This window comes from Strongylocentrotus purpuratus, unplaced genomic scaffold (assembly GCF_000002235.5).
Source record: "Strongylocentrotus purpuratus isolate Spur 01 unplaced genomic scaffold, Spur_5.0 spur5_scaffold_13, whole genome shotgun sequence".
NCBI lineage: Eukaryota > Metazoa > Echinodermata > Echinoidea > Camarodonta > Strongylocentrotidae > Strongylocentrotus > Strongylocentrotus purpuratus.
Genome location: NW_022145598.1, coordinates 30,025,137 through 30,048,473, shown reverse-complemented (window position 1 = coordinate 30,048,473; position 23,337 = coordinate 30,025,137). Strand labels below are relative to the sequence as shown.

The following is a 23,337-nucleotide window of genomic DNA, read 5'->3' as shown; positions in this document are numbered from 1 at the left end:
AACCACAGATTAGCGAGTTGCTTACAATCGGCTTTGGTAATTCAATTCAATTCAATTTTATTTCGCAATATAAAAATCAAAATATACAAAGTAACAGTAAATTTTAACTATGTTTACAAAGGTTATATGCGGGGCTTTCCATGAAGGTTGCGAAAACCTGTGAAGTTGGATCGCCCTTGCATCTTTAAAAAAATATACATGCACATTTAACAACCAAATCATTAAAATCCATACCAAGTTTTGTCACCATTACGTACATGTATGTGAAAGTGATCTCTCCCGATTGACGTTTCTTGAGAATATGGCATATTAAACCTAAAAGTATTCAACAGAGGAGCTAAATCTACAAGCTCACCTTTCATTCTTGAGTAACGAAACACATTAAAAACATACAATTTTCAAGGAGTATGAATAATTCAGTTGTTAACTGTACATATATATTCAAACATATGTTGTACCATGGACCTACTACTGAACGGTACCATAATATATTCATGCACCTGACTCTGTCATAAGTATCATGATGACATTCCAAACATGCTTCCAAGTTTTGGTCTCATCACGACCACCGTTTCTTGAGAATGCGACATATCAAAGCTTACAACTAAAAGTATAAAACAAAGCTGCTAATTCAACTAGTCCACATTTCACTATTAAGTTACGAAAACCCGAAAAAGCATCAACTTTACAAGGGGTTGAATCATCTTGTTTTTTATCTTTATATATATATATATTGACATATTTATATAATTGATGTTCTATGCTGCCATGAATACTTCTTTTAACGATATTACATATACAAGTTATGCTATATGTTACTTTAAATAGGTCGTCCTAAGATGTAATAACTTGAAAGTCTATGCGACCATCTTTCAGATATTCCGAGTACAATCATTGTTTTAGAGTTCGATAAGACTGTATTTACGGCTCCCCACGCCGGCCTCATGGCGCTTTGTTGAGGAGGGTAACCTACGAAAAAAAACTGTATACTTTGCATATAAAATGCGTCCATGATTCATGAATATTCACTCTTGCTTACATTTGAAACCTCGTTGACCTTTCTTCGAGAGTTCAGAAAGGATTTATGAAAGGTTTCATCAGGCGGCACCCAACTACCGCTCCTGAGTGAAACACTGTGTACTTTGCTTGTAATATACGTGTTTAAGTCATAGTGATTTATTCTTGAAATCTAGTGAAACAGTTTTTTAGAGTTCGGTAATGCTGTATTTTCATAGGGGTGGCTTCCCACTCCGGCCTTCTCACTGTCGATCTTCGTATTTTCATAATCGTGTGACCGACTACTATCAGCCGCGCGTGCTCCTGTCATATTGAGTCCGCCAGCATTGATGATATCGATACCGCTGTTGTCAACAAGACCAGGATTCTCCAGTCCTCTGGAGGCATCATCAAAGGCTTGTTCCTTGATTCCATCCAGGCCGGTGAGGGAGTCGTAAATACCGCGTTGGTCTGTCCTTTCGGGGATGAGTTTGACAGAGTCGTACAACGATCCTGGTCTGGACATTTCGATGTTTTCTGGAGGGTGCTCTGGAAACTTGGGACTTCTTCTGATTATCTTCGGGGATGCAGCCTGTGTTTGACGTCGCCTGAAGGAAAACAAATATATATATATTTTTTTAAGTTAATTAATAGTATCTGCCATGTGTTATTTCAAGTGAAGAGGTCTTTTAGAAAGTCTCACAAAATTGGATTACCACTGCTCCTTGGATCTATCGTTATCAATGGATTGCCGATTACTTTGTATTACCAAAATATAATGGCTATGCTATTAATCGATTTTCAATATTCTTTATACATCAATAAAGCACGTTTCCATTGGACAAGTATCATAATCAAATGATAGTAGTTTAAGGAGTAGAAGTAATAGAAGTAGTAGTAGTAGTAGTAGTAGTAGTAGTAGTAGTAGTAGTAGTAGTAGAAGTAATAGTAGTAGTAGTAGTAGTAGTAGTAGTAGCAATAGTAGTAGAAGTAATAGTAGTAATAGTAGTAGTAGTAGTAGTAGTAGTAGTAGTAGTTGTTGTTGTTGTTGTTGTTGTTGCTGTAGAAGAAGAAGAAGAAAATGAAGAGGTAAAAACCATTACCTGTAAAAGTATCAGAATAATTGATAAAGAGCAATATCAAAAACAGGAACGAGCAATTAAAGTGACTTACTTTCTTCTCACCAAAAGTATAATGATAACCACGAATACAAAGAGGGCGACAAAGGCAACTATAATAGCGATGACCAGTGATGTGGTATCTAAAAGATATAAACATATACACGTAATTTGACAATGATGGTATAAATTAAGTAGAAAAATCGACTGAACATTTATGTACCTCCAAGATGTACTCCCTTTTACGATAAAATATACTTTTGAAACTTTGCTTCCTTCATTCTCCTCCTGTTCTTCTTATTCTTGGTTGTTTGGAATTACTTACTTAGTTCACAATAGATATTCGCTGGATTCCAGCCGTTGTCCAGACAGGTAATTGTAGGTGGTTTAAAGTTTGCAGAGTAGCCAGTGTCACAGGAGAAGGAGAGGACCGCTCCAGGCTGGTAGACCGCCAGGGTGCCGTTGTGATGAGTGCCTGATACTGGGGCGGGGACGTTGCAGGTAGCATGAACTGTATTAAGTGGAAGCATTTAAAAGAATGCAAAGAGGATACGATTTCATACCTGCCAGTTATTTTGGAAGCACATCATAGATTATATATAAATGAGTACATACTGCTGCCAATTAAGTTGGTATAATAACCTCTTTTCATGACATGATCGTGACAACATGGTTTATTTTTGATAGATGACGTGAGGATCTTCTCAGAACTTTATAGGTCAATCTATATGACTATTTAGATAGATCACTACATTTCCGAGACAGTGATAAACACTATATATCAAGAATAAATCATGTTGTCAAAATTAGTTCATGAAAATAAATAAGATCAATACTGCTCTCTTGTGTGGTCTCTGCAGTTATTATTACCACAGCATTGCACGGTACCCATTTAGTACACTTGGGTCTGGAGGGACAAATGTGAACTAAAGACCAAGTCCAAGGATGTAAGCTCCAAGCAGGATCAAACCTGAGACCTATCGTATGACAGTCAAGGGCGTTTTAACCCTAATATATCACGATGCCCCCGATAAAATGGTAATGAACAATGAAAAGAGGACATTGGTATCAAACCTGCCATCATAAGATCTGAAATTTCAGTTTCTCTTGTTCTTTTGAAAACAAAAATCAAGCTGCATTTTCTTGCCTCGTGCCTATGGTACAAATCTTTGGAAAAACCTATCACTTGACATATAAAAGTCTCGTCTGTTGCTGTCTAGAAAGTTTTGTTAACGACTTGTTTTCAGAAGATTTTATTTATTTGTTGTTCAAGTTCATTTTATTTCCATTTCAAAGGCTGGGCTCCAGTGTCCTCAGATAATAATACAAAGTACAGAGAAAAGAAACAATGGGTAGTAAATAAATAAACAAATGAGTACAGGCTAATTAAATTAAACATACGATAGGAATTCCTTCATTAAATAGTGTTATTAAATTATTGTTATTGTGTGTCTGAAAAATAGCACTTTTAGGATTTTCTTTTCGTAGCTGCGCTAAATGAATTGATATAATTTGTATGGCTATTTATTAATGGCAACCTTCAGATACTAGATTGTGATAAAACTGACCTTGTTATGTACCATATGTATTGTAATTGTTTATAGTGTTGTATTTAGTATTATTTTCGGTATGTTGATTTTGTCTCTTCGTTTCCCTCTTGTGCTATAGATACCCCTGTTATCTCAAGCTACCGGCTTTTCAAAATGGTAGATACTTTTACGAGTATGTAATAACTCATGCAATTTCTACGAAACTTTAACTGAGTGGAAAATTGAAAATATATCACTGATTACCGGAATGAAAAAGGGAAAATAAAGAAAAACGGATCTTTCACCTTTGCTTTCCTTTTTCCAAAAGGAGAGTGGTGCAAACAAACAAAGTAACAAAGAGTATGCTGTTTGATAACGGCTTATCGTTCAATTGTCAACACATGGTACACTTTGTCTCCATGAAAAGACCAACAAAAGGCTCGTTACGATGAAATTTTGCACTATGCATTTTTCAATAAAGTACGCTGACTCAACTCAAAGTTTTGAATGTCATAAAAATGATTGGAATCCGATGGATGAAAAGGGTAAATGGACCGTAAATAGCCCTACAAATAGCAGATTAAGGGCGGAACATACAGTCATACTGACTGACACATTGTAGATATTCTTATACAAGCGAGCAATGGAGGAACATGCAACAATTTTCACACATTACCCTCCCCTTGCTTGAAACAACTACAGTAAAACATGAATAATATGTGAAAATATATATGACAACAATTACAATATATATGCCATAACAGGTACTATCCGAACTGTTTTCGATAAAATAACTTCAGGGCAAATTCAATACCCTTTCGTGTTTTCCATAGAAATCATAATCAAATAATGTAATACTTCATTGTGAAAGTTTCAAACGCAAAAGATCCAATAACTGAAGCACAAGGCTAATCGACTCAGGTTGATTTTTGGAAAGTAGCTACTATCGCGTGAACAATGCCATTTAAATTACAAAAAAAAACGAGTCATATATACAAGAAGAAAAAAAAAACATTTAAAACAAAAATATTTAATCATGAAGAAATATTAAAGGTACTATGTCCCTTTTGCAGCCAACCTCAAATGCCGTAGAACTTTGCAGGAATTATGAATATGTCATGTATGTCCTATCTGTGACATTTAAACGTTAGCAGTGTCCTCATATTCAAATTATGCAAGGAAACCCGTTTACTTGCTAGACTTCACTGTCAGACACTATTGAGTGACTGACTGGCTTTTTTCTTCTTTGGTAATAACATACATGAAAAGAGTTGTAAAGGGTACATAAGCATTTGTCTACATCAATAACCCACTTCTTGTGATGGCCAAGATTAAACAGATTGAATCTTTGCGCAGCATGAAACTTATGACCATTCAGTACAATTGTCTGAAAATCAAGACTATTACTTTTTGGCTCTATAGCCCTAGAGTCGATTTGACAACTAATAGTCGTTGTTTCCCCCACTTGAAGACATTTTCAAGCCTCACCTTTTTAGGGAAGTTCTAAATTAGTATTATCTTTCAAATGCGGTTGGAATTTAACTTTTTTTTTTTTTTTTTGGCCTGCAAATGGGACATAGTACCTTTAAGGGGTAGACTCAAATTAATTAATGAACCCCACCCACAACATAAACAAGCACTTATACAAGGATACTACCAGTTAAACTGAAGGGAGAGACGAGAGAGAAGAGTAAAGGATTTCCGTCTTGCTATCAATATGATCTTTTGTACGTGACGAGCTTGCTGCATTATGGTATTTAATTGCAACCTTTGGCACTCGTTATGTTATACGGATGCGACATTTCATTTGTAAGTTTGGTTACCTGTTACCTGTATTACCTGTAGGAACTTGTATAGCTAAAATATGTTTTTAATGTTCAATATAATCACTGTACGTTATACTGTACGTAACTTCTCATAATTCTTACTGTTAAAAGAAGCTCACTTGAACTTGGTAATATGTGGGATTTTTTCTTTGCTTGTTTGTTTGTTTATGGTTGCTGTTTTATTTTCTCTACAGCTTTGACCCCGCAATGGAGAAGAAAATTCCCCAAAGGCCTGCATTCCAATTCATTTCAAGAAATCAGTAAATACAAACAAAAAAAACCACACGACCTTCTGAAATATTTTTTGTTTTCAAAGCTGACAGATAATAAATCTTCACCAGGTTTTTCAGACTGGATTAAAGTTACTGACCTGTAAACATGGTAAAATGGATACGACACAGACAAGCAATAAACTCAATACTAGAAGACCTTTTGCATAGTCAGTATATTGACTATAATATTAACAATATTAATGAGATTTTCACAGGCTTGGGAAGTAATTGTACTGCCGCTATGGGCGGTGAATTTCAGCTGGTATTTTAAAGGTGGTTGTTATGTAATAATCATTATTACTATATAGGTGTTTTTACTATTATTAATATCATTATTATTATCATTATTATTACTGTTATTGTTATGTTATTATTATTGTCAAAATATTTAATATGTGTATTTTATGATATGTGTTATCTTATAAATGTACATGTATTTTTATTCTACACGGACCTGCGGAATAACAGCCTTTGGCTGAAGTGGGTGCCGTGCACAAATAAAATAAACTGAACTGAACTGACCTGATTATTATTAATATTATCTATATAGTAATGACTATCCTTATAGATATTATAAATAGTATTATTGATATCAATATCATTATTATTCATAATATTAATATCAGAAGTAGTATTCGCTCTATGCAGAGCGAATTTATTTTATTTTCCACATAATACAAACAATATTAAACAAGATAACCAAAATAATAAACGTAATGATGTAACATTATAGTTATATATCTGTAGTGTTATTGTAAGAATTATGTATTATTACTGCTGTATGTTTATTTTACGTTGTACCTTGTTATGTTAAGCGGTTAGAAACATTGCATTAAGCGCTTTATAAATGTAATTTATTATTATTATTATCATTATTATAACAGAACATTTGTATAGAAATATATTTGACATTGCTTTTGTAAGTCGTGTAATGCGAAATGATTTAGTTACAAGTAATGACAAACGAACCTACTTGGAAGCAATGCTTGTTAGGTTGAGGCTCACACAAGAATAATTTAAACTTGATACATTCATAGCTGAATTTCGAAATATTACGGAGTCAAATAAACATGACGGACACACAAAAACGAAACAAAACAAATAGGAACAGTGGAAGGATGACAAGATAAGGATGGTAGAAAATAAGGGTGAGAGAGTAACAAACAGGGAAAGAGGAAATATTATCATTATTAATATTAGTATTAGTATTATTGTAATTATTATGATTATTGTAAATACTGCAGCTGTTCGCAACCGTCTGTATATTGTCAGCCCGATTTGTAGTTTACTTAGTACATAATATGTATATTCATATTATATGGAGTTCTGAGACGGACGATATTGTTTGATTAGACTGAAAAAAAGAGTAAAGAACTCCGTTGGCACATTTAACCAATATTTCGCCCACAGCACCTTTTCGTGTTAACCTGAAGAAACGTTTGTTTGGAATTGGGCGTATCACTGTAGACATTAGGGACTTTTAGATTTGCACAACGACTACGTGGATTGCTACGATCGACGTCCTTTTAATACACTGCCTTGAATGGACGTCACACATATCAGTCCACGCAAATCTAAAAGTCCCTAATGTGGAGAGTGAGACCTCCCCTAACGAAATTAGGTGAGTCAAGTTAAGCCGATGTAGTACAATAGCAGCAATTAATTGCATGAAATGCTAGATCGCCATAATGGCAGTCATGCCAAAGCCAGGGTAATTATGGAGGGCCGGGAGTGTCAAGTCTGACAGACATATGAGCGCTATACAAAAACCCACTTTTACTATTATTAGTATCAATCGAGCCATAAAAACGAGACGAGTATTAACAACACTCACAAAAGCCACAATGATATAAATAAGGCGAAAAATCAAGCTCTAAAATCGCTATTTCTTACCTCTCAATCCAAGTTCAGATATAATCAGCAGAGATACATAATGCACCAACTTGTAAACTCCAGCCATTGTCCTATCCAACGATCCAAAACCGTAACAAGAAGAGTTTTTATTCACATATCCTACTCCATTCTTAAACTCATTGATCAAATGCAGTCTGCTGGTATAGAAAAGCTATGTAGACTAGAGAATCCCTTTAGTGCAGAATAGCAATATTCAAATATGTCAATCTCTAGTGCACTACCAATAGCTAACACCCTAAAAGGATACACCTTTTTTTACACGTAATTTAAGAACTATGTGGCCTTCTACTATGAGCTAAAAATTGAATGTACTCATGCACTTCACGTGTAGATGGGATCGCCAAACCTTATCCTACAAGGAGACAATACATTTTCCACCGATAGAATATTTATTTGTGATGCCACAACTGAATAGCGGATTTTTTTTTCTTTTCTTCAGGGTTGGGCAAATAACTAGCTCAGTTTGAGGCAAATATTTGGTATTGTCGGTTGAATAGCGACTGCCGCCTTCGCTTATCTATTGTTGAACTAGACTAATAAACACTATAGGGTTCATGACTTGTTTTGAAAATGAGAAACAACAGAAATATATAATGAAACATCTTTAAAGTAATACTATGATTATTTCATTCTATCCTGAAAGTATGAAAACACATTATTATGGTCCATTCTCTATCATTCAGCATTCTCGCTCTCTCTCTCTCTCTCTCTCTCTTTCTATCTATCTCTTTATCTATTTATATATCTCTCTATAGCTCTCTCTATATATATATATATATATATATATATATATATATATATATATATATATCTCTCTCTCTCATATTCTTTCTATCTCTATTTCTACCTCTCTTTCTATCTTTCTCTCTCTTGCTCTCTCTCTCTCTCTCTCTCTTTCTCTTCCTCTATTTCTCTCTCTCTCTCTCTCTCTCTCTCTCTCATCGTTTCTCCTTTTTCTCCTTTTTCTCTCTTCCGAATCTCCGATATATTGAATGTTCATATTGGTATTAGTTCCAAAATATGATGACGCTATTAAAATGTGTCATTTTGACACTATGGAGTTTCAGTATAATATCCAGCAGTTCAATCATTTGGCCCTGCACATTACAGAAATTCCTGAATCCGCCTTCGTTTGCAATATGGAGCAAACGCTGATATTTTATGAATTAAATTTCAATACCGTTAGCATACAAAGGTAGCTGAAATGAAATATATAGTTTTAGTTTTGAGCTAAGATTAAAAAACTGATCCTAGGCATAGTTTCATGAAATCACCCAAAGTACAAGCTCACCGACATCTCATTTGCACGCATGGTAATCTTATAACACACGTACAATGGGATATCAACGAAATTTGACTTTTGAATAGGACTCTTTCGTCCTGAATTTCTACAGATTCAAGTTCAAGCGCCTCCAACTTTTCTTTTATAATACAATCATTATACCGCCATCTAGAGTCAGACGAAACGTATTTTGGGCAGTTAGTATTGTTCAATTATTTCGGAAAATGTCACACTATTGGAAGGTCCGATGTATTTTTAGCGAATGAAACGCTTGTCCGGCAATCTGTTTTTGTTCTCTTTTCTCTTTTTTTCCCACTCATACATGTATTTATTTTAGATTTATTTAATGTATGATGTGCATTATATTAAATTTTCCATTATTAGTATTGTTATTCTTTCCTTGAACTAAGTTTTGATTCTTTTCCATATTGATGTATTTGTTTTTTTTTCTTTAAATATTTGAACATTTCAACTTTGTAATCTTTGTTTGTATCAGTCGCCCGACTGTTTTAACAAGGAATTTCGATTCAATAAACCGAAAAATGAATGAATAAATAATGTTATTCATCGAAGAATGTAACATTTCCCTTGATATTTCCTTCGATCCAATGCAATCATCAGAAATACTCTGCCAAGTAGACGGTAATGTATGGCATAATATTCCGAGGATTTTAATAACATTATGTAGATAAAGTGTTGAATATGCCCCTGATCCAGCCCCTGTCTGTCACACTTCTATGCATGACTTGCATTTAAATATTTCACTTAAATCCCATAACAATAAATCCAAAAGAAGTCCCAATCAATCATTGCTAATATCTCAATCACACTACCGAATCGACTCCACACTGAATCCAAACCGACCAATTCTGACCATTCCTGGTAATGTAATTGTTTGTTCTGTTTGTTGTCGGTCTAGCATCGGTTTCGATATGAGATAAAAACGTACGAATAAAACATGGCAGTGATTTTGAGTTTCATATGGGGTCGTGAGACGAAAATGATTAAGAGCTACCGATCTACAATGCGCCAAGCAACGAAAGCACATCCAACAGTATGCAACTTTTAATCGCAAATGAAATGACGTATTACATGTACTACAATCAAGTTGACACAATTCCTGAACTTTGATTGCTGGGCAGCTAACGTTGATCCCTAATTATGTTATGGGGGGGGGGGGTAAGAATAAGCCCAAACTTTAGGCTGATGTTAATTGCCGTCTTGTTGGGCTCTTTAATTTGAATATGCAACGACCGGAGAGTCGATCTAGAATCACTTCTTCTCGATGATGGCGACGATAAAATTCATCCTCAGACGTAAATAATCGAATGTAAATGAACAGATTTCTGTAACTTACGTATATAAAGTTAATTCAATATTGTAGTTCGCTAATCATTTTAATAAAAAACTCATAGTTATACAATTAAATACACGTTGTATAACATGTAATCAAGGGGGTGTAGTAACAGGATAAATGCTATAATTTCTGTGTTGCTTTGGATATCAAAGGGCGTACATTTAAAATGTATAAAATGGTCAAACTTTGAGGGAGGACCATCATTGTCCTCAATTGCTGCGAAACAAACTGTGTAAAAAATGAAAGAGTCTTAAAGTAAACGACTTTCAACTTGGTCATGCTGATGTCCTTTTTTTTTTTATTCACCCTAACAGAACAAAACAAGAACATTTTTTAGAAAAGTTATTAGATCTTAAATTTCAAATATTATATTGCTATTGGGTATGCACATGCAGCTACATTAAAAAATAATGTTTTTCTTCGTTTTTTCGTGCGTTCAGAGAGAAAGAAGATGTATGTTTTCTCACAATGCTGACAACATTGCGTCACCTTCTGGGCGTATCGCTCACATGTTCACGTACAATGGTTTTTATCGTCATGGAAGTCAAACGCACTCTTGCATTGTTCCACATTGATTGCCGTATTAAATGACTTTGGAAACAACCGACACACCCACCCACTCTCCGTTCAATCTCACCCCATTAACATACATAAATGACTACGCAAGGGACCGCACCTCGTAAGCGACCAGACGGTCCAAAAAAACAACCGTGCATGGCGGGTTATTGTGTGCGCCACAATGGGCCTGATACGTCACGCATAAGCCACTATTCAATGTTTCAGTTGTGCGGATAAAAAGAAAAGGATATAAGGTTTCGTATTTGAAGTAGTGATTATAGCGGGTTCGAAAACGCACGATGAGTCAGTACGAATGGGGTGAAGAATCGAAAAGGGTCATCTAAAATACAATAACAAACTAACGGTACATTGAGACAGGCGACGGCCCACTCGTAAAGGAACATCAAGCTCTACCACAAGGATATGCATTTAGAGTCATCATTACTCAATTCCAGCAGCTCCGTGAGACGACGTTCAAAGCACTCCTATATAAGATGGCTTCGTATATAATACATATTCTGCTTACATTTCTTAGCCTGCGACTGAGATTAGTTTTCGGCCAAGGTAAGTCCATTCTGTTTTGTGGTTTTGTGTCTTTTCAAAATAACTACAATGAATAGAGCATATACGCCTATTTTATAATTACTCTCTTTGCTTATACGATTATTGCTATCTTGCTTATCTCTTTTCGGTTCACTACGAAGACCCGCAAAGTTATGTACTGTGCATAGTATTTACACAAAAACGGAATATATATATGTTGTAATTTTCTCAATTCGACAAAATGTCAGTTTATTCGTAACCTTTAAATTCTACTAACATGCACTGCTCTGTACCTTAAGCGTTTAAAAGACATAGTATATAATACTCGTCTCTCTTGCAACAAAGTGCATACATTATACTAACAGGGGCCTTATTTCCATATGTACTTGTGGTAAAGTATATAAGTGCCCTAACAGGGCTCTATGTTATATATGTATTTGATGGATTATTCATCAATTCCGCTCATTTCATATGAATAGAATCGCTTTAAATAAACATCTATTCATTTTGGCCGCAAATTTAGGTTTGAATACAAAGGAATTCAAAGGCAAAAATCTCTAAAAACATGTCTGAAATACGAATTATCCAAACTGAGTAACGTGCATGGAGTGCAAGGATTTGGACGTAGAATCTATCCTACAAAGAATAGAGATTACACAAAAGGAAAAATCCTTGGATGCAAACTGCAAAGTATAAGTAGGCAGGCGCTTGGAATATATGTTTATTGTTTACCAACCAAAGTAGAATTTTTGCATCGAATATATTTGCGAATGATAGAGACATGGGATGAGCACAATAGTGGTTATAAGAGGGAAGTTACACATGAAAATCAAAATCATACATAATATTTACATTTCAGATGCGAGTCAATAATTCAACAAAATACTAATGATATTTTCTAAATGATGATACACTATTTGGTCTTATTATTTTGAATATGAATATGGTTTATTCAAAATTATTGCGGGAAATGAGCAAGTGAAACAATAATTTTGAAATGCATGTTTATAGATGGTACATAAAATACATGTGCGATCAAAAGGTCTACTTGTATTCCTTTTGGTTTTATGAACTTTTTCCACCCAACTTTTATATTTACATGGAACAAACATCATTTTTATATGAGCCAGAAGAAATATGATTTCGAGGAAAGGATTTAAAACCTATACGTTTTATCAAACAGGGATAATTTCCTTTTAAAAGGAAAGGGAATGTATATTGGTATTGTGCCCATACTGTGTCAGAAAGTCATTTTCGATTAAGTGCATCTATACGTTTTAATTGATAACTTTTGATATTTTACGTTTAATTTTGAAGTTAAAGGTGTAGCCAAAAAATTATAGCACAGACATAACATAACATTTCAGGCACTATATGAACTAAAAATTGGTGTCGATACACATTTGCGCGAATCTGGAAGTAATTAAAATGTGCTACCATTTAGCAGCCGAACAATATACCTACTGGTCCATCCAACTGGCTTGTACGGCACGTCCTTGAATGCAATACAAAAATATATCATTTACGTCATAGGAAAATATAAAACCTTTGATATTAACGCTTGAGGCGTTGATATCCTCAATACGCTTGATCAATCTAGCCCTTAATATAAACTAATAACAGCCATAAAATATTCCCACGTTGATACTGTTAATCATTCGAAAATTGTCAGCAGCATAACTATACAAATAATGTCTTCATAGTTATGCATTTCAATTTTACATTGAAACTAATATGAATTGGATCAGGTACATGTAGTTACACTGTTTACTTTTGAATATTAACTTTTATTCATAAGTAGTTTAATAATAGAAGAGTTCTTCTGCACATAATAAATTCAGATGTTGACATCCTCACTTCGCCCGATTAATTAAGCCACTAATATAAACTAATAACAGCCGCAAAATAGTGCAAAGATGTTACTGATGATTGCTCGAAATTATCAACATCATAACTACATATATCACATGTGCTTTTTTCTCTTGGTGTACATTTCAATTAAACATTGGAACTAATCTGAAGCAGATCAGTTACAAAAATGTAGTTATACTATTTGCTGGTAAATAATAGTGACATTAAATATTTTCCCCAATAACAAAACATTTCTACACATAATTATATCACTTTAGGCGTTGATATCCGCACTATGCTCGACCAATGTAGCCTGTATTGTGATAATAATAAGTCCAAAGATGCTGGTAATAATTGACATATACAAAAAGGTGTTTCCATGGTTATGCATTTCAACTAAGCATTGAAGACAATCTGAATTTGAATCACTTCGTTTGATTATTTACCGTTGAAAAGTGTCAACTTATATTCTTCACATCTATATATCAATTCCGATGTAGACTCTGTGTAGGTAATTAATAAAACAATTCTGAATTACATCAGTTAGCTGCAATCTTTACAATAAATTGAATGATAACAAGAAAGTAGATTATATTTTCACATATATCAATTTAAGGTGTAGGCTCAGTGTAGACCTGTGACCCATTTCACAAAGCCCTTTTACAATGACAAAGGACAAAAAACCAGTGACAAACCTGCTGATAACCAATCAGAAGCTAGGATTTCGCTAGCCCATAACAAAAACTGTCATGTGTCACTGATGACAATTTTTGTGAAATGGGGCCCTGTTAACAACAAAGCTATTCTGAATTAAGTCAGTTGGTTTACAATCTTTGCAATAAATGGAATGGTAACACGAGAATAGATGATATTTTCACGTGTATCAATTTAGCGTGTAGACTCGTTAATACCAATCTGGAATAGATTAGTTAGTTACATTATTTACCATTGAATATTAACGACATAATAAATATTGTATACAATCTTGTATATCAACATGGCAAATTTAGGATGAAGATTTGGTAAAGCAAGCATTCAATCAGATTAGATCAGTTCGTTACACTATGTAAACACCTGAATGAATTTAAATTCCGGTTGTGAACTAAGTATGAATAAACATCGAAACCACTCTGATTCGGATCAGTACATACGTTATTTACCCTTGAATAGTAACAATTAAGAATTTTATATACAGGTACGTGTATATCAATTTGGGTGTGGAATAACTATGAACAAACATTAAATCCAATTTGTATGAACAAACAATGACACCAGTCTGATTTGGATCAGTACATATATCATTCACACTTGAATAGTAACAATTAACGATTTCTATACAGGTACCTGTATTTACCAATTTGGGTGTGGAATAACATTACATCCAAATTGAGTAGCATCATTACGACACACTGCTACATAATCATAACAGTTGGATACAATTTTAATATAGACATAAAATCTATTGTATTCGTAGAGGATGAGGAATTGGTATCCATAAGCGTGGAAACCAGGCTGAATTTATTAATTATGTTCCCCGTACTGGTAGAAATGTCCATAGCAATCGAGTAAACAAAATACAGACAATTATGTGTGGATTTAAGTATCAACGTTGTCATGTTCCTTATTGGAACCAATGCAATAGTTCTTTTATATTTTGATGAGACCTGGTATCCGCAATAAAGAAATCCATGTTTATAATGTTAGTGCTTTGAATAAACAATCACAATAATGGGAAATATATAAATGTATCTTAATATTTGATTGATACAAGGCGAATGTCATACGAATACATAATTTATTGTTTTCATTGAATTGAATAGAAATTCATCGTATTCAACCTGATCAAATTATTTAGTACTGGTTTATATCAAATAAATCTTTAATACGAAAACAACCAAGTTGAAGCAAAATATAGTAAAGTCACATTTTTCTAACTGCATAATGACAGTTCTTCATTTGCACTTAAACAATCTTTTGTTTACTATTCATGGCATATTTATGGTTGCTGTCAAAAGTGTATTTTCAAAGTTATATTTTCTCGTTGTTAACCACAAATTAACGTTGAAAGTATAAACATTAAATATAGTAGACTGCATAATTTAGATGATAACCGTATTTTATCATCATCTATATTTTATAGGTACTTGGAAATCATACCGAGGGGACTAGTTTCATGCGTTACATGTAAATGGATCGATTTATGTTTATGATATTTATAATGGGCAATCAATATACCGCCTCGTTACATGCCCGGTAGTCATGGCAACGGGATGCCATTGGGTTGACTATTTAAGTAAACTTGCGTCAGATAAATTGGAATCTGACAGGTATTTTGTATGATAGTAATACAAAGCTATATCAATTGTCCTAAATTTGCCACTTAACTTAATGTGGACAATTTTTCTTGATTGAAGAACGCAATCACTTTTAGTAATTGCATGTCAAACCTGCCGCTCACGCGGCGGTTGCTATTTATCATAGCCTATTTAAGTCAGTCACACCGACTAGCTAAAAACCTAAATGTTAAATCATCAGGGCAGAGGGGAAGCACGTTTTTCAAAATGTCATAAATAAATGGTGATTAAACAATTAAGTTTTTAGATTGGACGAGGCCGACATGTGAGACCGAAAATCACTTTAATTATCCCCGAATCACCAAAATAGTCGGGCGGGTAAAAAAGTCTGTCTGAGGTATTTTTAATGTCGGCATCTCAATGAAAAAGTCAAACATTGTTCACTGTAAAACTATATATGCTAATTATGTTTGGGTTTTTTTTGCCTTAAACGTACATGAACGCGCGGATTAATTCACATGTTACGGGTGTTATTCATCCAAGAGTGCAATTAATTTGCCAAATTGACACGAATTTGGGTATTTTTGTCTACGTTCTCATCAAAAGTACTTCATTAAGGCAACGATCATGACAAAATAATGAATGAAAAATGGTAATGTGCCTGTCCCCCTCCAATTCTGTCTGACATGTCTCACTCACCCATATACACACACTCTCTCCCTCTCTCTATCTCTCTCTCTCTCTCTCTCTCTATCTCCCTCTATCTCCCGCTCTCTCTCTCTCTCTCTCTCTCTCTCTCAATTTGTCTCCCCCTCTCCCTCCCACGGTCCTTCACACTCGATCTACTTAAACAGGTCCCCCACTCATCGACTCACCAACCCGCCATCATCACCACAACTGCACTTTGTTTCCCTCATCTTGCTAAACCGAGCCTCGCCCCTTTAAAATCATTATACGGATTTTCTTTTCTCCCCTGGTTTTTCCATCGCGCGGGAAAACATTAATATTAGCAATGGAATAAATCGGCTATCCATGATACATTTTGTCTATCACAAAAACTAGGACAATGATGTCTTTCCCACCAAAACCCTTCCTCATCCTCATTGTACACGAAGTGGTGTATTGTACAGTCCTGAGTATATAGCACGGATCTATAGATGTATTATGATGCCTGTTTCCAGGACAGCCGGAATAGCTATACCGATGAAAACCAATTACTCATTTTGCTTGCACATTGTTATTGATTCACTCAAATTCATTCATTTCATTCCATTCCGTGCATGGCCTAGTTACAGAAACAGCGATTTCTTGTTCACAGCTATATGTCAGTACTGACGTTTCGATCGTTGGGAGTAATCGCGGTCATGTATTTTCTTGTTACCGTGTAAGGGAGTTTACAGATAGCACATGGTACAAATGACCCCAAATATCCACAAATCTTTTACACATGGAGAAGTTCCACTTTGAGCATCTTTGAACAATAACTGCCAAGGTCCTAGATGTGCTTCATGAATACCTTTAGTTTGCCCTCTTGAAAAGAATACTTCCACCTGCGTGTCTTAGAATGTACCGTTGGTCCATAAATGAATAATGTTACATAACTTTCATGAGCGCATATCCAGTATTCATCTCTGGTGGGTTTTACCTTTTTGGTACAAATGACCTTTATCTGCCCATGCGCAGATTGTATCTATAAACTGGCTTATTAATCGCACGACAGCAGTGATAAATCCTACACTATAGCCCCAAAAGTTCTGACCTCTTTTCATGAAATGATTATGACAATACGATTAATTCTTGATAGATAAAATTCTTATCGTCTCAGAACTGTATTGCTCAAGCTAAAGGGTTATGGGAATTTATCACTGAAGCTCGGAGAATATGTACAAGAAAAAAAATATTCCAATTTTGTGCGACACAGGGCAGTATGTTATGAATGCATTTCATATAATTAAGTGTACAGCAAATATAAATCGTATGATCCCGTTGTGAAAACACCCCTTACATTGTAACATGTTAATGTATGCCAATATTTACTGTGTGTTAGAGTGTGATACGTGGAAATCATGAGAGATTGCACCAATTTCATGTTTAAGTAACAGTGAAGTACAAAACATTATTTTGACACATCCAATTATTTACATGATAGTTTATACACAATTGTTACGAAATAGGGTAAAGGCCACATTCAAGACCATTTAGTTGTTGGAACTATATTTAAAACAGTGACAAAACCATGAACGCAAAGTCAGGAGCGTTGTTTTACCATTTTCTGTTATATGTTATATTTAATTATGATAGTCATTAACCTCATGGTCAATCGCTCGATTAACGAAAGAAATTTTATGAATATACACGATTAATTAATGCATTAAGGTTTTATAGCTATGAAATTTTCCCCAAGGCGGAAACACGAGCAGTAAATTAAAGTGAGCATACGCTCTTGGGTTTACTACCAGTCCTTAGCTACTAGTGGGCATGGTGCAAAAGCGGAACAGTTCATTGGCAGTAAGAATGAGCAGAAATCCTGATGGACATGCGTGATCGCCCCAAGCGAAACAAAGAGCAACCTCCAAATTTGTCAAAAGCGAATGGCAATTTCACTGGTACTATTTACATTCAGATCCTGGCTAAAATCAATTGGGATTTGTAAAAACATGCTAGGTTTTCCTTTTCTTTATGCGTCAGTACATGTTGAATGAACCCTTAATGTTTACTCCTTTATCTACTGTAGATTTAAAGCGAATCCACATTACGAACAGATGTTCTTCAAAAGGTTGATGCTTTCGATCATGTTTTATTTGTGACGAAGGAATGGGCTCTAAAAGGTGATAATGTTACTCTTAACGATGTAGACAGCAGCAAACAAGTGTGAATTAATTTTTAACATCTTAACATCTAATACTAATGATAACAGTGGAGTCTTTTATAGCGCTCATGTCTGGCACATTGCCATTCCTGGCGCTCCGTTAAAGGGAAAGTCCACCCCAAAAATAATTTTGTTTCGATAGAGGCAGAATAATAAGAAAATCAGGTGAGTGAAAGTTTGAGCAAATTCTGAATGAAAATAAGAAAGTTATGAATTATTGAAGTTGTGATCAATCAAATACAAATTGGCAACTCTGTGACTTATTATACGAGCTCTCCTCCTTTTGCTGTGTGCATAATATTCCATAAAATCATGTTTTCTTCGTTATTGATGACGGAATATATATTTGTTCCTTGCAGGGGGAGTATAGAAACATATTTGCAATTATTATATTTAGGGTGCATGTATGGTTGAAATTTTTCTTGAGGGAAAATGAAAATTTTAGATTTTTTTAGTACTGAGCAAATGGAAGTTGAGCTCGCATGATACGTCATAGAGTTGCCAATTTGTGTTTGATTGATCACAACTTCAAAAATCCTAACTTCCTTATTTTTAATCGGAATTTGCTCAAACTTTCACTGACTTGTTTCTCTCATTTTTCTACTCCTATTAAAACTAACTTAATTTCAGGGTGGACTTTCCCTTTAATGCAATCCTGAATTAAGCACGGCTGCCTTTACAGCGCTCCTGCGCTCGAGTATTTGAAGGAATCTATTCCTGCCAGGCGCCCATTTACCTCACCTGGGTGTAGTGTGGCAAATGTTTAAGGATGTAAGTGCTGCGACAGGGATTCGAACCCCGTACCTCGTTGTTCACAGTCCGAAAACTTATCCGCTGGTCTACGACACCTCTGAACATGGAGGCGGTTATGAAAAGACGAGCCCCCCCCCCCCCCCCCCCCACGGAAAATAATATAGGTAAAGCGAGTACAAAGTTGTGTTGTGTTTAATCTAAAGTATGATACATTCTAGCGATTTTTTTTTGTTTTAATATAAATCTTTTGAAAGCCAGACTATTCTGTAATTATTCGCTGAATTTAGGGAGCCATATAACTGCATGACGTATCAAGAAGTTTAGAAGTTTATTCTATACGCACTATCACTTCCCTAATGGTTGAATGGGTTTCTTTTCCAGGAGATTTCCTTTTTCGTGACATTGTCCCTAATCCATCAGTTCACGGTCGTAGAAGAATACCATAGATGTATTACGTCTATGAGAATACTACGTACAAAGCATTTATTACGTAACATCATGACTCAGATTCTCAACATATCCCCTTACATCTTCTCAAGAATAGAACACAATACTCCACCGAGGGCCGATTCTTTTGTATTGGTCAAACAATTAAAGGTTTATCCTGAATTGTGTTTCCGGCGATCAGAAGACACGAGCCCGTTCTTACAAGCGGCTTCGCTTAAAGATAGCTTAACTCAGTCCATTGATGTCAACTGCTAAGCTTTATATATTTTATATAAATCACGATAATTATGTAGAAAAAAAAATAATCATAAGAATATTTGAGCATCATTACGGAAAGCTTTGTATATATTTATAGTTACAGTGTTATATACAATGTGTACTGGAAAGGAGGTTTACATTTGACCATCTATAAATCGATGGATCAACTCGAAATCGCTTCGTAGTGGGGGTTTTAAACTTGGCCAAGATGTATAATAGGCACTTTTCTAATAAATAAAATGATTATAATTTTGTTCCGATCCTCTGGTTTCAAATCACAGTCGGTTCCTGATTTACTTACGTTAATATGATGTCTATTTTCACGTGATTGATACCTGCAAATTAAGGGATACAAATTGAGCCTGTATTCGCCCTTTTCTCCTGGTGAAAAGAACAATGCGTTGTAGTGATTAACACATCAGTCAAACCTGCCGTTTTCAAACCTCAAAAGCTGCATTTAATTGGTTTTGAATTTTCCATAAATCCTTCTTTGTATTGTCTTCTGTGTTGTGATCACATAATGTATATTTGTCACTGTACACTTATTTATACTTCTTTGTTATGTATAATTCTTCTGTGACATGATCCTTGTTATTGTTCAAGCAATAGAAAGAGAATTTTTGATGTATGATGAATCAATCAATTCAATCAAATTCAGCATTTTGATTTTCTATTTCTATTTCTATTCTTAGAAAACACGACATCTTTAAGGAATAATGGAATCATTTGAATTTACGTTCATTGCATAATACAAAATGATATGATAGAAATCCCCAGTCATTGCAAGTACGAAGGAAAAAAAGAACGAGATAAAAATACGTATAATTATGTCCAATACGAACAGGAAACTGACCCCAAGTACAATAGGCTCTGGGAAGTCGCTGCTCGAAATATCCAAGAAAACCTCGAACCACCTCTTGCAGAGCAACCAACAACCAATAACGCCTATTAATCTAATATACGGTTTTCGCGGGTGAGCCATCGTCTTCTTTTTCTTCCAAACAGGGCTTGTAGATTTTTCATTTCGATATTTCTCTATTGACCCGGAAAACGTATTTCCCTTACGTTAACTTGAATTACAAAATGCTAAGTTTGCAATTGGAACAAAATTTGTTGCGTTCTCGTTCTGGCATTCTCATTCTTCTTTCATTATTTTGACATTATTTATGCTTTCTTGAATAAGGAATTGTTAGTTATAAGTTATTGTTATAAGGAAAGGTTGATCATCTAGCATATAAGTATTAGCGTGTACTGCAAGGATCTGGAATCATCAAAATGATAAGAAATTTGGCACAGTCTTGGTAAATTGGGACTACGCGATATCTATCCAGGCTGGATAGATATGATAATTTACCAAATATATCAATTAGTAGGCGGTTTCCCGGCGAAATTTGTATCACCACGTATTAGTCAAAACATATTCTTTCACATGATTGGTACTAGGAGCTTCCATTTCATTTTTGAGAGGGGGGCGTTTCCAAAACTGGTCTATAACCTTAAACTGAAAAAAAAAATCATATAGCCTATGGAAGTCGATGGTCAAGAGGTCATTTAATAAGTCGTGCATTTTAATTATGCCTTTGCTTCATTATTCAATATAATATTGCCGTATGGAAACGCGCTCTTCGCCTTCTATTCCCCTCAAACAGAGCTTCTACAATGTAATACTTATTTTATATTTCTCCATCGACCCGAAAATACAAAAGCGCTTTTATGATCAATGGACATATTTTGATCGTTATATTTATGGACATAAGATCAAGGATATGCGGGCATTCAACGAGGATGTTTGGGTATAATTTCGATTTGATTGATTGAATACATGTTTAATAACAGAGAGGAAAGACTTGAAGATATTGATATTTCTCCTCAAGTCTTTGCTTGCATGAAATTGATATGGTTTCTCTATTGCTGGTAAATAACTCTTTTCTTATACAGTAGGCTTACAGTTGCACCACGTAGGAGAGGGGGAGGATTGGGGAATCCTAAAGAGGACTGTCGGTCATCTTTCTTTCTTAAAGACATCGTTTAACCATGGACCTACTAAGAGTTGTAGGTCCATGGTTTAACAATGTTAAATCTAAGATGCATGATCCTACGTGTTATCAGTGTCTGTGATATGGTGTAATATTCCAACCCTACAAAAATTGCGCTTGAAAATGATAATGTGACTCAAAAACGAAAAAAAAAATCTTTGAGTGACCGGTTTTACCGTACTTATTTCCCCAGTAGACTGCAGTGTTATAAAAACCGTTAGGAAATCATGCCTTGGGCTTGTTTAGTTTTTTTTAACATGTGGAGATGGAGATGTATTTGAATGAAATTCATGGTTCAAGTAACTGTGGTAATTTCCATTCAAACACATGCATCCAAATTCTTTATCTCTCTCTCTCTCTCTCTCTCTCTTCCTAATTTATTTGGACCGCATGGCCTTTTCCCTCTTTCGGACTAACTTTCTACTGTAGTATGGTTTTTGTTCTAACTCCACCAGTTTATCATCTACAAATAACTTGTCCACACACAATCTCAATCAATATCATTCGATACGTCCTTGGACTTCCTTTAAGTGCTTTGTTTCCCTTCATTCTTGTTTAATTTCCCCCACGTCTTCACTCGTCCTCACTCGTCTTCACAACTTTTTTAATATCTGGTGCGTGCAGCATGTGAACGCATTACAAGAATCTGTTTATATATTTTTTTGATATGACGATGACGATGAGGAGGATGATTAGAAGTTGTAAAAGTAGCAGTTGCAGTAGTCGTTTATAATTTGGCTGGGTGCTTATACAGGGCAACCTCCTTTAGCGACCATCTGTATATTAAAAAAAACCGTCTATCTATAATTGAAGTGTTTCCCTTGGAAAGAAATCAGACTGACACATGTACTAAAGGGAATGTTACATCAATACCACTTACCTGCATGCAAAGGCCACTTCCCATACTTCTCTTAAGTGGGTTTTACATACAGGTTTCACTGTAGTTATGTTTTAATAACATATCTGACCCTTTTTTTTAGTTGATCGAATCCTTGCATGAAGTATTGGAGGACAAATGGCTGCTGGCATGATAAATGACCAAACTGATAATACGATAATGTAACTTATAGTCAGGTTCCTTGTCTGGAAAGCAATGTATGTCTGAATACTTTGTGCATTCCATTGATTCTTTCGTTGCCGAATTCCATCCATGATCTGGGGATATAATAGGTTTCTTTCTCAAATATTGAATATTTGCTCTCTTCGTCTTGTTAACAAATGCGTTGGTTTGCCAAACCTCTACTGAAATATTTACTTCTTTTATCTGCCCCTAGATGACCACACTATGCTTCCATTGTAGATGGTGTTAGAGTCTGTACGAAATAATGATATGATAACCAACGTTTGGCCCAATGCATAGTGTTAAGAGTCATATTCGGGGTAGTGGATGAATTATCATGAAACCAAAATCTAGAAAAGGTTCAACATGTACTC

General features: G+C 34.9%; 2 protein-coding genes across 3 annotated transcripts in view; one reads left to right on the top strand and one right to left on the bottom strand.

The window, feature by feature from the left end:
- Positions 1-1,067: 1,067 nt before the first annotated feature.
- On the bottom strand, positions 1,068-8,161 carry LOC105444397. Its single transcript, XM_011678600.2, has 4 exons — positions 7,635-8,161; positions 2,440-2,625; positions 2,170-2,257; positions 1,068-1,604 (listed from the first exon to the last, which is right to left on the bottom strand). The coding sequence occupies exons 1-4, from the start codon at positions 7,699-7,701 to the stop codon at positions 1,190-1,192; spliced, it is 756 nt and encodes a 251-aa protein (XP_011676902.2). The 5' UTR covers positions 7,702-8,161; the 3' UTR covers positions 1,068-1,189.
- A 2,940-nt stretch (positions 8,162-11,101) lies between these two features.
- The window catches only part of LOC755338 (protein SLG1), a 34,868-nt gene continuing 22,632 nt past the window's right edge, over positions 11,102-23,337 (top strand). Inside the window, exon 1 of one of the 2 annotated variants that reach the window (XM_030983314.1) lies at positions 11,102-11,416. In XM_030983314.1, the coding sequence (XP_030839174.1) occupies positions 11,347-11,416 (70 nt within the window). In that variant the 5' untranslated portion in view covers positions 11,102-11,346. The remainder of the gene's footprint in view (positions 11,417-23,337) is intronic. The other variant, XM_030983315.1, reaches the window with a different exon arrangement.

Coding starts and splice junctions, on each gene's coding strand:
- LOC105444397 (XM_011678600.2), bottom strand. CDS start 7,701: ATGGCTGGAGTTTACAAGTTGGTGCATTATGTATCTCTGCTGATTATA. Junction 2,258..2,439: donor GAATATCTATTGTGAACTAA/GTAAGTAATTCC, acceptor TATATCTTTTAG/ATACCACATCACTGGTCATC. Junction 1,605..2,169: donor ATACTTTTGGTGAGAAGAAA/GTAAGTCACTTT, acceptor GTTTTCCTTCAG/GCGACGTCAAACACAGGCTG.